The sequence below is a fragment of the Drosophila hydei genome, unplaced genomic scaffold (genome assembly GCF_003285905.1).
Source record: "Drosophila hydei strain 15085-1641.00,03,60 unplaced genomic scaffold, DhydRS2 tig00000149-arrow-pilon, whole genome shotgun sequence".
In the NCBI taxonomy this organism is placed as follows: Eukaryota; Metazoa; Arthropoda; class Insecta; order Diptera; family Drosophilidae; genus Drosophila; species Drosophila hydei.
Window position 1 is genome coordinate 1,181,086 of NW_022045678.1, and position 16,755 is coordinate 1,197,840.

The 16,755-nt window shown below is 34.7% G+C and overlaps 5 protein-coding genes across 5 annotated transcripts; 1 reads left to right on the plus strand and 4 right to left on the minus strand.

Moving 5' to 3' along the window:
* Nucleotides 1-670: 670 nt before the first annotated feature.
* LOC111602323 (transmembrane protein 138) lies at nt 671-1,724 on the minus strand. The gene is made up of 3 exons (XM_023319324.2): nt 1,289-1,724; nt 971-1,224; nt 671-909 (listed from the first exon to the last, which is right to left on the minus strand). The coding sequence occupies exons 1-3, from the start codon at nt 1,420-1,422 to the stop codon at nt 800-802; spliced, it is 498 nt and encodes a 165-aa protein (XP_023175092.2). The 5' UTR covers nt 1,423-1,724; the 3' UTR covers nt 671-799.
* Nucleotides 1,725-2,775: 1,051 nt separating this feature from the next.
* Nucleotides 2,776-3,408, plus strand: LOC111602257 (vitelline membrane protein Vm26Ab). Its single transcript, XM_023319251.2, has one exon. It carries the CDS (start codon nt 2,848-2,850, stop codon nt 3,346-3,348), a length of 501 nt encoding a protein of 166 aa, XP_023175019.2. The 5' UTR covers nt 2,776-2,847; the 3' UTR covers nt 3,349-3,408.
* A 1,512-nt stretch (nt 3,409-4,920) lies between these two features.
* Nucleotides 4,921-5,490, minus strand: LOC111602299 (vitelline membrane protein Vm26Ab). Its single transcript, XM_023319299.2, has one exon. The coding sequence runs from the start codon at nt 5,488-5,490 to the stop codon at nt 4,921-4,923; it is 570 nt and encodes a 189-aa protein (XP_023175067.2).
* A 1,866-nt stretch (nt 5,491-7,356) lies between these two features.
* LOC111602251 (vitelline membrane protein Vm26Aa-like) lies at nt 7,357-7,927 on the minus strand. Its single transcript, XM_023319242.2, has one exon. It carries the CDS (start codon nt 7,880-7,882, stop codon nt 7,481-7,483), a length of 402 nt encoding a protein of 133 aa, XP_023175010.2. The 5' UTR covers nt 7,883-7,927; the 3' UTR covers nt 7,357-7,480.
* A 1,600-nt stretch (nt 7,928-9,527) lies between these two features.
* Nucleotides 9,528-10,129, minus strand: LOC111602250 (vitelline membrane protein Vm26Aa). The gene has a single exon (XM_023319241.2). It carries the CDS (start codon nt 10,080-10,082, stop codon nt 9,660-9,662), a length of 423 nt encoding a protein of 140 aa, XP_023175009.2. The 5' UTR covers nt 10,083-10,129; the 3' UTR covers nt 9,528-9,659.
* Between the last annotated feature and the right edge of the window lie 6,626 nt (nt 10,130-16,755).

Below are 16,755 nucleotides of genomic sequence, written 5' to 3' on the forward strand. Positions count from 1 at the left end.
TTGAGTAGATGTATATAAATATATATTTAATTATACTAATTTAAGTATGCAATCATGGACAATATTCACGCTAAGACAAGAAGTGTAAAATATGTTTGTGTAATATCTATTTTATATCACACTGTAAAATATGTACAGAAAATAATTCGTATAACCTATATATATATATAACCTTCTTATAACCTAAATATACTTTAATTGCCAAGAAGGCATAGTTAAAGCCAAACGACATACATAAATCTTATACTAATATTCATAGCTTGTGTTTATCAAACAAAGGCTTGCATTTTCAGCAACTAAATGAATTGCAAATTTTAGCTCTTTTAGATATTTCGAATAATGTTTAAGGAAAAACAAAGACTATGCCATTGAAGTGTCGCAGCAAAATCTATTTAACTGTTTCAGAATTACCTAATCATATTAATTCTATTGCCATAGATCAAGACAAAAGTTTTAAATTGTTGAAGGAATACAAGTAATGCAATGTGCGCGTATCTATCGTTCGATAGATGTCGCTGTTGGTAGCAATTAAACCACAGATGGCGCCACAGGTACCGTTTGACATTTGATAACTTTTAATAACTTAATAAATATAATCGAACGTTAAATCTTATTTGAAATTAACTAATATTTATCTTAAAATCAAAATAAAATTATAAATATTTGTGTTATGTACATTTATTAATTGTATTTGAGCTTTACATTTCAATTTAAACTCTTGCCGCCACCTAGCTAAAGTAAACCTCTTTAAATATATATATTTATATATGTACAATCACTGTCAACCTTCGTGATGATTTTATTTATCACCCAATTGTTCGGCTATCCAATCGAGATGCTCTTCCTTATAGCGCGGGTCGGCCATAATCAAAGCCGTTGACTTAGAAGTATAGTAGTAGTAAACGGACACTGTTAAGAAATATAAAATATTGCTTTATGTGACAAACTAGAGGGAAAGCTTGGAACTTACTAAGGCGCTGCAGCACGGTCAAAGCATAGAGTGCCAAAGGCCATTGCTGTGTGGATTCTGATGGTGGCAATCGATACTGGTAAATAGTCCAGGAATGCTGTGAGGCGGACAGCAGGAAGTAGACAGTAATGCTGAACAAAAATAGCTTGCAATTGCGTAGGATAATGTGGGAGGCGCCCACCTGGTAGACGCAAGTCGAATGTAGAGCCAATGTAAACAGCAAATACTCAATAATAATGAATGCGTCTTGAACACTGTAAATGATAAGGCAATATCTCAATTAAAACACATTCTGTCCGAACAACTCTTGGCACTCACATGAAAAAGAATATAGCTGTTTGAAGCTTATCCTGCGACAGCCAGGAGCCGAAAGCATTGAAGAACAAATCAGCCGCAAGCAAAGTGAGCTGTAATGCCACCAGCCATGAATATCGACGTAGCGTTAGCTTCATTTTAAGATTTCGATTTGGATTAAAAGATAACTTAAACTTTCGTTCAATAAACTGCCCACAGGTCTCTCGCTTATTTGTTTTGTTTGTGCCTATGTTGTGTCCTTCATCCTAGTGACGTCAAATGCGCCCACGCGAGCATGCGCGGACACACATTTTAATCGTCTATCGATAGGCAAAATAACGATTTGCGATTACGATAAGCTGCTATTGAAACTGTTAAAAAACGTAACGTAAAGTAACAAAATACTAATTTGAATCCCTTTTAGCAGTTATAACAAATTATAAGTTCTATTAAAAATGCATTTCCAATGAAATGTCAAATATTTATACTATTATTATTAAAATTATTATTAATAATGTATAAATTACGCTAAATCAAAAAAGCGGCAAGTGTGGACACTGCGTTCACGTCATACTCAAAACTTACTTCTTGTATAGCAACTCTCTGCTCTAACTAATGTAGCGGGATCAAAAGCATCGACGTCATTGTCGTGAGCGGAGGCTACACTCATACACATACCTGCATAGCCCTCTCTATTCACTTCGCTCTCTTTAAAGAGCTGGTACTAACAGGCCAAATATACAAATAACAGGATCGAAAGCATGAATGAGTACAGTCTTTGCACAGAAGCTCTGTGAGAGGTCGCCTGAGAGCTTATACGCTTACTATGCTCTTGTTTACTTACATTTTCTCTTTCAGATAATATAAAGTATATGTATATATAATATTTAATGAAAGTTCATTTTGTAAGTTACATAATTGAAATAAAAATAATATTGGAATAATGTTCAGTTGTTTATTTTATTTCGCTCTCTCGTTATTTTTATATTATTTTAGAGATAACGCGCATATTCAAACGGATGCGGTCGAGCTCGTCGCAGATCCTTTAGCCCTAGTCTGGAGTGCCTACGAAATATCACATAGTATTGTTGATTCAATTCTGAGTAGTAGTTGCTTGGCAACAGATGTGTCCAGCTGAGTTCGACTTGGTTGGGTTCCAGAAAATTGTACAAAGCGGAAAGTGATGACGGCTCAGATTCGACAACTGCTGCCGCTGCTGCTGCTGCTGCTGCTGCAGCTGGGAAACCCGAATTTGGGGTTAGCCGATAAAGCAGTGGTAGCACTAACAATAGTGTCGTCAATTTGGCCATTTGGAATTGGTGTTAGCCGGTCAGAGATTCACCCTACACCCTTCTCCTTGGTTACGCTAAACCGAACTGCAATTCCATTTGGGATCGTCAGCAGTTTGCACTTTTTCGCTTTGTGCTTTTTGCCTGCTATTGGTTTCTTGGCACTTTCCTATTTTCCAATGTGCTCAGCGTTTTTCGACAGGGCTATAAAGCGAAGAGCCTCGCCAGTGATCGACTACAGTCAGCCATTTGATTCCATTTCGAGCGCAACTTAAGACAGCACTAATTATAGCAATGGCATTCAACATTGGACATATCTTTCTGGTCACGATGCTGGCTGTGGTCTGCGCTGCAGAGACGATTCAATTGCAGCCAACGCAAGGCATCCTGATCCCAGCTCCTTTGGCCGAGAACATTCGTGTGTCGAGGGCTGCCTATGGTGGCTATGGCGCACCAGCTGCCTCCTACTCCGCACCAGCTGCTCCATCATATGCGGCAGCAGCTGCTCCATCATATGCCGCACCAGCTGCTCCAGCCGCGCCTGCCTACTCTGCACCCGCTGCTCCAGCTTACGCCGCCCCAGCACCAGCACCAGCACCAGCACCAGCCGCTCCCGCCTATTCAGCACCCGCGTCTATTCCATCCCCACCGTGCCCCAAGAACTATCTGTTCAGCTGCCAACCCTCACTGCAGCCCGTGCCCTGCTCGGCACCAGCTCCCTCCTACGGCTCCGCCGGCGCCTACTCCCAGTACGTTCCCCAATACGCCGTTCCCTTTGTGCGCGAATTGCTGTAATTGATTGATATTGACACTCGACATACCTGTTCCAATAAACTGAAGCTATAAAGAAAAAAATTGACTATTTGTGGTTTTATTGATTATAGATAATTTTAATGATATTTGATTCTCTAAACTAAACTTACAGTTTTTAAAGTAAATATCAAATTTTTATAAGGATATAACTATAGCAAATGTTTCTAGAATTGCTATGACTTAACTATCCCAGTTTAGCATTCCCATATATTCCTTAAATGAAATGCATACGAGTAGCTCTACAGTTCTTAATAGATCTATGTAAAATGCAGTTTTTTTTTTAATTATACAAATTTATTTTTATCTATTGTTGCCTGCCACTTGCTGCCTTTAAACAGTAACATTTTAAAAGCTTACAAAAATTGTTTATAAATATATTAATTAAACTTTTCATAGACATTTCCAGACGAAAGCGATTTTATTAATTTTATAAAATTTATATAATAATATATATGTGTACAATACATACAATTTTCAACACAAAAAATCACACCTTAAATGAAAACTATTAAATGTGATTATTCTAGTCATAGAACATATTTTTCTTTTTAAAAACAAATTTGAAATGTATATATAAATATATGAAATATTTAAAAATAATATTAATTATTTAGTGTGTGTATAAAAAAATTAAGTAGAAAAAAATATTTTTTTAATTTAAATAAATAAAATTTTAAAATAGTTTGTAATTCATCTTTAGATTATGCAGATGACTCGTGATATGTGTTCTATCTTCAGTTAAGCAATTGTCATTGCCTTAACTTAACTTTAGAGCACTTCAGCATTATAACATTAAATATCTTTATAGACAAATTGAAATTGTTTTTCTAGCTAACTTTCTTCATTTCAACTTTTGCCACAAGCTCAGCTATTTATTGATTATGACTAATTACGGCACACAATGTGAGCAGCTCGTCTATAGAGTTATTTTTAGAAATTTACCCAATGCACTATCTACAGACTTCCTTATCGATTACACCTTCGCCTTGCTACTCTTGCCTAACTGTAACAATTTGAGAATTCTATGCTTGCAGCTTGTGCAGAGAGAGCTTAAAGACCAATTGCATACAATGAATTATATTAAATTATTACAGATATTCTATATTTATGTTATTCTCTAGTTGCAGACCTATTTTATTAATAAATAATGAACCAATTCCTATTCAAGCAATTTTAATAACTTTAGCTGAATGATAAAAACACTATAAACAAACAAGAAAAATCTTTCTAGAATAAATATTTAAGAGACGATCATATTAAGTATGCAAACATCTTAAGATCTGAACAACCAGAATAAAGTATAATATAATTATTTCTATATTCTATGCCTGCCCATCTTATTTTATTTGAAATGTTTTCAATTCAAAGACATCTGTTTTCCAGCTGTCAATGTTTTCAAAACCCAACCATAATCAATCAATCTGTGTTTGCCTTTTCGGTTGACATCTTGCCTTCGCTCTAGCTGATAACCATCCACCCCGAACACAACAACATGAATGCAATTCTTAAGTTTGTGTTTTTATTTTTAGATATCAATATCAGTCCTTTGGTCTCTCAATAGCCACAATTGCCAGCTGGCGCTGCGTGGCCACAGGGCACAGGCTTCAGCACCGCTTCACAGGAGAAGACATAGTTTTTGGCACAGGGAGGCGATGGAACGCTGGGCGCCGCATATGTAACTGGCGCTGGCTGTTGTGGCTGCTGTGGCTGCTGTGGCTGCTGTTTCTCTTCTGGCTCCTCCGCATTGTAGCTGCGTCCAAAGCCGCTACTGAAACCACCGCCAAAGCCTCCGCCAAAGCCCCCGCTAAAGCCGCTACCGCCAAATGATGGCCTGCCGAACGGCGGTCCGCCAAAGGGTGGTCTACCAAAGCCTCTGCCCGGCAAATTGAAGTTATTCTCCACAACGACTTCCTGTACGATTTGCTGTTGTCGTGGTTGACGCACCAGCTCCACATTATCCCCCAGCTGGTCCGGCGTATACAAGCGTACGGGTATAAAGCGGTACAGCTGCCCAGTGGGGCTGCGCACACAGCGGCCATCACATTGGCCATTGACCAGGAAGACCTGGCAAAGGGAACTCAGCAGCAGCAGCAGCGCAAAAGGCGCCCAGTGGGTGGCGAACATGGTGATCTGATCAGTACAGGCAGGTAACTAAACACCTGAAATACTATGAAGCTGTAAACTGAGACTAGCCAGCAATTGGGTGCAAACAGTTGCTTTTTATTAATGCGAAAATTTGCAGCGTCAAGCGGAAATGCAGCTCAGGCCAAATAGCACACAATGCTTCAAGGTAAAGCATTTGGGCTAACTGGGTTACTTGGTCAACATGGGGCCAAGGCTAATGGCGTCTCAAGCACTGTTACCATGAAATACATTTCCTTTACGCATCCTAAACAAAGTCTGCAGCCACATGTCAAAAACTTTGTTTAGGCTGCCGGCAGTTCCGGCTGGCCAACATCTGTTAGCCACTTGTGTATATCTTGTTAACAAACAAAGTTAGCTTCGGCCATTGAATGGGGTTGTCAACTTTATCGCTTATTTTGCAATCAACAATTCTTTTACTTTCTTTACACAAAAAGGTCAAATCAAAACAAAATTAGCTTGGTTCAAAGACCTCATCCATTATATGTGCAATTTTGTTAAAATTTTATGGATAAAGTGGGAAAGCAAAAGTGCTTAATAAACATATATACGCAATATATATTATATATATGTATATATATATAACTACACAATATGCTGATCTAAAGTTTCTTGCCATTTTTGTAGGCGTTGCTCTTGATTTGGTAAAGCTTGCTTAAGTTTATGTGGCTCAGAGAACTGTAAAAATATTGTGCTTAAAAAATGTACAAGCTAAGTTAAAATGAAAAAAAAAAAATAATAAAATAAAACTTTTGTACATAGTAACAGAATTTCTTTTTTTATATTTATGATATACTCTAACATGTCAAAAGAGAGCATATTGACTTTGTGTCTCTAGCTGTGGGCACATAAAAGTCGTAGCTTAATTTGGAATAAACTGTGTTCATATGTTGCCTTGTCTATAGAATCTTAGGATTTTCTTAGATACGCCCATTAAAGGCTGGGAAAATTATATAATATTATAATATTATGTTTGGTAGAAATTTAAAAATATATACTAAATATATACTCTAATATCTATGTTAAGCTTATATGACTACGACCACGCACAGAAAAGCGCCTTCTACAGTTTCTCTATCTCTTAAATCCAATTCAAACTGATATATACGCCTTCTGTGAAGCGCTAAGCGTGGCTTTACAGAAAAAGCTGATCGAATGGGTCTAGTATGTTCTCAAGCTGATATAAAATTCAAAAATGTGGCTAAGTGTGTAAAGGACATCCTGTTTAAGGGTAAGAGCTTCGAGTTATAAAAGAGAAAAGCTTGCTCCGCTTTAGATAGAGTTCTTTAAAATTCAAGTCAGAAAAATATTTTGGAATGAAATGGAAATATTGCTATGTCAGCAAATGGTTGATTACACATATTCCTAGAAGGGTATTGATACTTACTCTACTCATGCTTTTCTCAAAAAAAATAATTTCAATATAATACCAAGCTTTAGTTTAGCTCTCAATAATCTCAAGTGTAAGCAAATTGTTTATTTATTACTTTTGATATATTACATAATTTAATATAAATAAAAAATGTATATAAATAGGTAGAATATAGTTAAAGTAGAGTTCATTTAATACCTGTAAAAAAGCACGTTTGTAATTCAATTCCACAGAAAAACGAAATTCGTTTCACTTTCATTTGGAAGTTTGTCTAATGTTTCAGATTAAATAGAAATTGATATTTAATTCGATACGGATTTTATTGTTTGATTTTAGTGGAATAAATAGTTACTTATACCCAGGTATTGGATGACAACTTAAAACGAACAATTCAATCGAACAGCTGCTTAATCAGCAATTCTGAAGAGCTGTTTAGCTAGAGTAAGGCTGGAAAAACGTGAATAAAACATTTGAAATTTATAATTATGCAAATAGATTTATTGATTTTTTTTAACATTTTCTTTAAGCATGGCTAAGATTTTGGTTTCTCGGCAGCTTGGGAAGCCGTGTCAGATTCAAGTCCTCAGATGCGTTGATCTTCTAGTATTGGTAGCCGTAGGCCTGGGGCAAGTAGGCAGCGCCGAAGAGGTTCTGCTGATGCTGGGGCACGCCGTAGTTAGGGGCAACATAGCTGGCCACGGGCGAGGAGTAGGCACCGGCAGATCCGTAGCTGGGAGCTGGAGCGCTGCATGGCACTGGCGCCAGATTGGGCTGGCAGCTGAACAGGTAGTTCTTGGGGCAGGGAGGAGCTGGCACACTGGAGGCGCCGTAGCCGCCGGAGCTGCCGCCATAAGCCGACTTGCGCAGACGGGTCAGATCACCGTAGCCCTGGCCATCAGACTCGACTTCCTGGTTGGCAGTGGCCACCGAGCTGCTGCCAGTGGGATTGGGCAGAGCGGAGGCGAAGATGGTGATGAGAGCAAAGCACACGAAGAATTTCATCTTTAAGCTGTTGATTCTTTAGCTGTTACCAAAGGTGACTGATGCCAACTGTTAACCCACACTCGGCTTATATAGCTAAACTTTGTCAAGTTGGCACAAAACGAACGACAAGTGGCTTCGACTAGTCTTTTACCTCTGACTTTCGCTGAATCAGCTATCGTTGATCACCCTTTAAAGTGCACTAAGACTAGTATTGAAGTAAAGCAACAATTTGTGCCACCATTTGCATTTCAGCCCATTACTATATGGACTCACATATATTCTAACTGAATTGGATTATATATAATAATTAAAAGGGGTAAAAGTATGTCATCCTATTGTACATCTGCTTCTATCTTAACTTAATAACTTAAGCAAAATTATCTATTGAATTAAGAACTATACTTATACCTATACCTATATCTATACTTATACTATCTATACTCATGCTCTTGCTTAAGCCAAAACCTAGGCTTCCTCTTATACTCTATCACATAGTTAAAGGAGTATATTAATTTCATGCAAAGTCTGTCTTGCTGCTCGCCTGTTGATCTGTGCCGATCTGCTCTTTAAAGTGGGGACTTTTAAATATATAGATTCGTCTTGTAGGATGTTGAAATATGCAGTTAAAAAGACCTTTAAAATGTATAGGCAACATTTCTACTCAGATTTGGGCTATGCTCTTTTTTTCACAATTAGCTACAAATTCATAATTTCATAATTAATAATATTCATAATTTACGCAAAGGATCCTCCACAATTTTGCTGGGGATCGGCAAACGGAGCTATAAATACGCCAATGGGGTCATATCACATCTTAAAGTAATGACTTTGTAAAAGGTGCATATGCTTTTAGACTACGAACGAGTATTATACAGTCGAGACCACCCGAGTGCAATGCTTTTACTTATTACACTTAGATCAATGTAGATACAGACATCATTTTATCAAGCACAATGCAGCAGTTTGAAGGACATTTCCAAGTGATATATATTAAGCTGTAATATTGAACCTTTTTCTACTCTGTCAAATCAAAAATTCTATATGATTTTCAATTTCCAAACACAAAACAAAGAAAACAAAAATCGCCAGCAACTGAAGTTATTCAACTGGCAAAGGACAGACTCACACCATTTGGCTAGGCAAGGGACACACATACTTTATTGTCTATTGTTGATTGATATATTGTATATTGTATATTGTATTTTGTATTGTATATTTTATATTGTATATTGTATAATCCAGCTCAAACCTTTGCTTCACTCTTAGCTCAAATGTCAGCCATGTGTTTGTAATATTAGAGTTTTTTATAGATCTCACTTCGATGGTCTCATAAATGTAATATAATATTGATGGATGATTAATTCCTATGCCAGCTACGCAAACTTTCCATATATTCTTGCTTTCATAGGAACTAGTTTATAATAGCTCAATTGCTCATATAATTTATAGCTAAAAATAATAAGCCTTGCTACAATTAAATATAACTAGACTCCCAGCGTATAATTGGCTAACTGACTGGACCAAGTCAAGAACTCATCTGAATATCAATCCCTAGGATGCCCATTTCTAAACAGCAAACAGTTGCCTTAAGAATTCTAGAGCAATAAATCAGAGTTGCTTAATTATTAAGAACCCACTGCAAAACCAAAATAGACGAAACCCATTTTACGATTGTTTATCAATTTAATTGAAGCACATTTTTTTTTAAACATTTTCTTTAAGCATGGCTAAGATTTTGGTTTCTCGGCAGCTTGGGAAGCCGTGTCAGATTCAAGTCCTCAGATGCGTTGATCTTCTAGTATTGGTAGCCGTAGGCCTGGGGCAAGTAGGCAGCGCCGAAGAGGTTCTGCTGATGCTGGGGCACGCCATAGTTAGGGGCAACATAGCTGGCCACGGGCGAGGAGTAGGCACCGGCAGATCCGTAGCTGGGAGCTGGAGCGCTGCATGGCACTGGCGCCAGATTGGGCTGGCAGCTGAACAGGTAGTTCTTGGGGCAGGGAGGAGCTGGCACACTGGAGGCGCCATAGCCGCCGGAGCTGCCGCCATAAGCCGACTTGCGTAGGCGGGTCAGATCCCCATAGCCCTGGCCGTTGGCACCCTCAACATCAGATTCCTGGGCTGCAGCGGCGCCAACATTGCTGCCACTGCTGCTGCCAGTGGGTGTGGCCAAGGCGGAGGCGACGATGGCGAAAAGGGCGAAGCACACAAAGAATTTCATAATGAAGCTGTAGATGCTGCTTTAGTTACCAAAGATGACTGATGGAATTTCCAATTTCCCGTCAACTTTATATAGCTCGACAGTTCTTCTGCCCTCTGCCCAGCTGGCACAAGTGGCTTTAACAATGTGCTTTGGCTTTGAAATTTTGGACATTTCTTAAATTTACGCTGAGTTGGCCGAAACATGCGACTTGAGTTCTTTTTGGGGTCATGTAAGCGTGTATGAATTCTTATTTTTTGTGTTGTTGCTTAAACTGGGTTGGCGAAAAATTCTAGAATGAGTGGAAAATGTGGCCACCGAGCTGGGTGGGTGGCTTGATTTTGACTCGTTTGCATGTTGCACAATGCTAAACGTAGCCTCATTTCATGAGCCAGCTCTACTTTAAGATAAAATAGCTCACCATTTTGCTAGCCATGTGAATATTTTCATATTTCGAAATACATTTCGAATTTGTGTTGAGTTAACAAATGATTAACACTTGGAAAATTTTTCAAATCCAAAATCCAAACTTAAAATTACTAAAATATTCGATCAAATTATATTTTGAAGATAGCAAATATTTTCTAATATTGTTGAAGCATTCACTACATTTTTAAATTATTTATTATTCATAAAATATATACTAACGCTATTAAGTCAGCTGCTTACAATTTCCAGTTGTCTGGCATGTTTATTTATCTAAAGCTCGTAACAAAATGTTGATTAGATTTTGCATGTCTAGGAAACAACTGGGGAATTCTTTCGATAACGCGACTATCCGATCACTCACCCAGTTTCAAAGATAAAATATATGAAAAACCTAAACTAAATCTGTTATGCGAATCTGTTTACAATGCTTGTTTGAATCAGTTATCTATAAAATTCTTTGTTCGTGAGTCTTATTCTAAGTATAGCACATGAATACTTTATTAATTTCCTGCTATCTGTATAATTTTTGTGGGAAATCTTTATATATTTTTCTAGAATATATCTGCTATATTTTTATTTTTTTTTAATATTCCATCTTAATTTAAAAATGTTCTAATTCATTTTTTAATTTCAAAAATTTGTATGCATTCCATTTTATTTATTCAATTGCTTTAGCTGCTTTTGTATGTATATTTTATGCCTAAAAATAAATTTATCCATATACATGTGCAACATAATTCATATAAATTCTACAGTTTCATTTATTTACTATATACATATATACATTTTTTTTACTTATGCTTTTTTAAATAAAAAAAATCTATTAAATGTATTTAATATTTATATATATATATATTTATTTATATATTTAATATTTATTTCAATTTCTAATATTTCTATATATAATATATATTTATTTTGTGATTTTACAATATATTTATATAAGACATAAATCAAAACGTTTATTTATTTCGTATCTAATTCTTAATAATATCTTATCAAATCTTATAAAATATCTTATCAAATTTAAATTATTTTATTAATTATCTATGTATATTTAAATATATAACTTTTTTAATTATTTATTTATTTTTTGTTTTTTTTTTTAGTTAGTAATTTTTATTTATTAATTTTTTTGCTAATGTATTCATTTATTTTTTATTAAATTATATTTTTGTGTATACATACACTATTTATATATATATATATATATATGTATATATATATATATATATATATATTTCTTTATGATTTATTTCTACGCTGTAAGAATTTGTCATAATTTTAAAAAGTATATACAAATATAAATAAAAATAAAGCATACATATCATTTGATGATTCAAAATGAGTCAAAACTGAGCGAAGCGACTGCAAGTGCCAACGACCCACATTTTGGTTTGAGTTTCGGAAATTTATTACATACAACCTCAAAGCAGCTACATAAATACAAAATTAAATATAAATTTCGTAAATGTAGAAACAAATGAAAATTTCCACAACATTTTTTCTAAATACAAACATTTACAGTATGGCCACAAAAGCCCCCCGCCAAAAAGCAACCACTGCGATTGAACAAACCACAAATTCATATATATATTTATACATGTATATATATACTTATACATATACATACATAGTGGTATGTGGCACCCGGACTTAGTAGCTCCCATACAGTCCAACGCCTCGTAAACTGCGGGAAAATGCATTGAGCATAAGCAAGCCGAAAGTTGAATACACTTACAGGCAAAACAACTACAAATATTGTAGGTATTTTTTTAATTTTACAATATTTCTTGAATATTTGTTGGCCCTTGTTAGCTTAGAGCTTATTTGCTTGCTGGTTCAAGCGCATATATCCTCTTGGCAGTGCATCGAGATCGCTTCATTTGGCATCAGCGTTGGCGGCGACATTGGCGCTATTTTTGAGACCCCGCATGCGGTGGGATTGCAAGTGCCCATCAGCAACAGCAGCAGTAGCAACAGCAGCCGAGGCAACATCATCGATCAGCCCCCCTCACTTTTTGGAGAGAGCTGCGCACACATGTTGTTTCACATGTCTGCTGTTTATGTGCTGTTCAATTTTTAGGATCATTCTGTTTGTACACTCACTCAATTATGCCGGAGAGTCGGCGGCGCTGCTTCTGAGAAAATCAGTGTGGGGTAGTTTTTCGTGAAGACAAGATCCCTGATCTGGCGTATCGTTGCGCCAGAGTCAGTCACTCACTCACTTTCAATTGTTGCTCTTTGAACTCTGTTCTCGAGTGGTTGTGAGATCACTTAATAACTCAAGACACAACTTAGCGATGGCAATGTCTACAGATATAAACGAGTCAACTGATTGCAAACTAATTTAGATTAATAACATTTAGACCAATAAACAACTTGATATTACAGCAGACACCGAGGTGTCGAGAGGCACATCAGACTTGGCTATATATGGTCAATGTAGAAGTACAATCTCCAAATCGGGTACAATTTCTATTATAAATAACTCAAAGTACTTTAAATTTTATCTTTTATAACTGTAAAATTATTGTTTACTAAACTCAAATTTACTTAATTATTTTTGTCTGTAATTTTATGCATATAATAAAATTTCATTTAATTTATTTGAGATTAAATTATTAACTAAATTAGTTTAATACATGTATAATATATACTTATATCTTAGTTAATTTTTAAAAAACGCTTATTTATCATTTCTGAGTGTTCCTAAAAGCCAAATGATATCAACAAATTGAGAACAACTTTTCCAGAAATTAATTTTCGATATAATTTTTTCAGCGCAAGTGCAGCTTAGTCGAGATATAGGAATATTAGGAATTATTTATTTCTTAATATTCTAATATTCTATAAATAATTTTTTATATACAAGTTCTTAGTTTTCTTATTCCACAACCAAAATTAGCAAATCTAAATGCACTTTGTACTTTACCACATGAGTTTAAGGACTTTTATCTATACTTTAGTATAGTCGATAATTATTTTGAGCACCCGCATGTATTTGCCTAGCTTACTTAAAACACAATACATCATAAACTGTCTGATAAATGTCTGCATATTACAAGAATCCAATTCCAACTCATAACATTCATGTAAGCAAAGGGCTAATAATTTTGAATAAGATTACTTATATCAGTTTTCTATTCATTAAATGGAAACTATTCCAAAATAGAAATGCATGTTAAGCCATAAAAACCCCAGTCCTGCACTACACAATACTAGTTCAACTGCAGAATTGTCTGTTGACTAATTAAAAACAAATAAATTTATTGAAATTTTCCAACAGCTGAACTGAAGAATTTCCGAGTCTCTCTATACAGTTGGTTGACATTCATATAACTACAAAACTTTGTGAGCTTAGCTTTAAAACTTTCGAAAATATAATTTTATTTTTATTTATTTTTTATCAAAGGTACTTTTTAGGTGTGTCTATGTACGCTTTATTTAATAAATAAAAAACCAGCAGCAATGCATTAATTAAATTTGTTGATTAAATTTATATATATATATATTTACTGAAAGGATAGATACAGAAGTCAATTTTGTTTAATTTTAAAAAGACTAAGATACAGTAAGACTAGAGCTGGAATGATATAGAAGATATTCAACTGAGTTCACTAGGCGTGCGGTATTCTGAGCATGTACAGCGTATATGGTATATTTATATATATAAATGCACTCAGTCTCCAGAATATGACTCAAAAATAATACGATAAAGCGATAGTGGTTTGCGGAACTATATAGTATATTAATTTCTGATTTGCCACGCGTTATTAGGCGTGCAGTAGAAGAGGTGGAAAATAATACCTATATTATATAGGCTGTCTGCATACACAATATATCAAAGTCTCTTTCGAGTCTATAGGTTAAAAATTTACTTATTAAAACTAAAAGATAATATTAGAATAATGCTAATCATTGAAATCAATTCAGCTAAAGAGAAATGCCATGAAATATTAATAAATTAAATAATTATATTATGAACTAATTAGAATAAAGACTTAGGTTAATTAAGTAAACTAATAAAAATTACTTTGTATACACAAAGTACCAAAATGTAAAATCTCATGATATTAACAGAAATTAAAAAATAAAAAAATTATTACTTTACACTGATTGCTTTATCAACAATTCATAATGGATTTAATATTAAAAAATAGTTGCTATTCTTTAGTATGAATAATGAAGTGAGTAAATCCAGCATTAAACTAAATAGTTTAAGATTGACGAAACACAAGTTGAGCTAAATAACAATCGCTTGAGATACTCAAATGAACTCAATGATCTTCGCTGACATCACACGTTGCAGACAAAGTGAAGATCACTCAGAAGATGCCAAGCAATTGAATCAGAGAAACTCACTTGATCTTTGGCATGATCATACAGCGTTTGCTGATTACGTCGTAAGATGTGAAGATCTTGGATAGTTCATCTGCAGAGTAACCGCTAATTTATTAAGCATATTTTCCGCTCACTCAACAGGCGATTAGATTATGTAAACGGCGTCACGCTCTGTAGCGATGAGATGCATGCCTCAACAAACGATCAACGCCCAGACCTAGATCCAAGACAAAGTCTTTGACTAAATGTAGCAAGAAGTGCGTGCCACATGCAAAGTGAGACAATGAAACAGCAAAAGACGTGGATGACCAGCTGAGTGCAGGCCTCCGCCTTCGGCTGCGGCTGCGTCTGCGTCTGCGACTGCGACTGCGGCTCTGGTTGCCAGGCTGTACACCAACGGCAGGCAGGCAACTTTCACTTGGTCACGGTCATGGTCAGGGGCTCTCTGGTACATTACCCGGGGCCTGTTATCGCATTTCATAGCCCCGATGCTTGATGCCCGCATAGTGTTGATAGGAAGTCTCTGTTTATCTTGTGCAATTTGTTATGGAATTTGAATTTGAAAACGAAATGAAAACGGAGACCAGCCAACGACCAACTGACTGACTGACTGAGGCGATTATGGCTCAAATTCTTGCCAACGTCATCGTCCATACATACATACATGCATATATATAGATAGATATGAAAAGAGAGGCATAATAATAACAGGAAGAGGCAGCAGAGTAACAAATCGGCTCCGCACATATGCGATAAATACGAACCGATGATGGGAGTCCGGGACCTTGACAGCTCAGACAAAATATATACATACACACATATATATATATATATATATATATATATATATATATTATATATATATATACCCTTGCCGATAAACAGCTACTGTGCATACAAAACGGAAGTCATCATAGCACGCAACTGCAAAAATTCATCTGGGAAGCTGCATAGAATTTTCTCAACTTAAATAACTTCGTTTGGCAATTTTATTAAGCGAATAACTAAGTTAGTTATTCATATACATTTTTTTAAACATTAAAAAATAAAATATTATATATAAAATATATATATATTAAAATAATAAAATATTAGTAATAATCTTGCTTAAAGCAAAAATTTCAAAATTCTTATTCTAAAAATCTTGAAACTTAGAAAAATATTTTACAATTAGAAAATTATATCAGAAAAAATTAAAGAACAATTTTCAAAATTAAATCAGGCATTGTTAAGTAAAAATTATACATATACAATATAGAAAATATAGTTTCTTTATAATTAAATTGTAAAAAAATGTTGGAAATATTTTCTTATATTTTTTACTTTATTCTTACCAACTCATTGTTAAAAAAAAGTACGAAAAAAAAATATATCAGAAGAATATAAAACTTTCGTCAAAAATAATATAATATATATAATAATATTTCTATATTTTGATGAATTTATGTTGTATATTCGCTTATTTGTTTTTAATTTTTTATAATATTAAATTGTGCATCAAAATATATTCACAAAGCAAAAGTTCGCAGACTTCTTGAAAATTTAAGATTTGTTTTAACATATCCTTCATCAGCATCGGAGACTGGCTTAATCATCAAAATGATGTCCATTTTCGTTTACAAGATCTCAACGTTTTCGAAAATATTAAGAGATAGAAATATCTAACGAATTAATGCATAACATTTTTTAGCTGCAGGAGTTCCTATATTCATTAAAATATATTTCAAGATTTATTAATTATTATTATCTACGCAAATTTTAAATAGCTTATTTTAATGTATATTTTATATATATGTATAATTAAATTTTTAAAACTATAAATTGATTAAAAATGTTGATCTCAGTAAGCTAAGAACTAGCTTCTAGGCACATTTTCTCAAATATCTCAGTATTATATACATTAAAAACAGTTTGGAATGTT

What these genes read in the sequence shown, in the direction of transcription:
- LOC111602323 (XM_023319324.2), bottom strand. Translation starts at nt 1,422, where the DNA reads ATGAAGCTAACGCTACGTCGATATTCATGGCTGGTGGCATTACAGCTC. An exon ending in ACAGCTATATTCTTTTTCAT is followed by an intron (nt 1,225 to 1,288) that starts GTGAGTGCCAAG and finishes TATCATTTACAG; the next exon opens with TGTTCAAGACGCATTCATTA. An exon ending in GACCGTGCTGCAGCGCCTTA is followed by an intron (nt 910 to 970) that starts GTAAGTTCCAAG and finishes ATTTCTTAACAG; the next exon opens with TGTCCGTTTACTACTACTAT.
- LOC111602257 (XM_023319251.2), top strand. Translation starts at nt 2,848, where the DNA reads ATGGCATTCAACATTGGACATATCTTTCTGGTCACGATGCTGGCTGTG.
- LOC111602299 (XM_023319299.2), bottom strand. Translation starts at nt 5,490, where the DNA reads ATGTTCGCCACCCACTGGGCGCCTTTTGCGCTGCTGCTGCTGCTGAGT.
- LOC111602251 (XM_023319242.2), bottom strand. Translation starts at nt 7,882, where the DNA reads ATGAAATTCTTCGTGTGCTTTGCTCTCATCACCATCTTCGCCTCCGCT.
- LOC111602250 (XM_023319241.2), bottom strand. Translation starts at nt 10,082, where the DNA reads ATGAAATTCTTTGTGTGCTTCGCCCTTTTCGCCATCGTCGCCTCCGCC.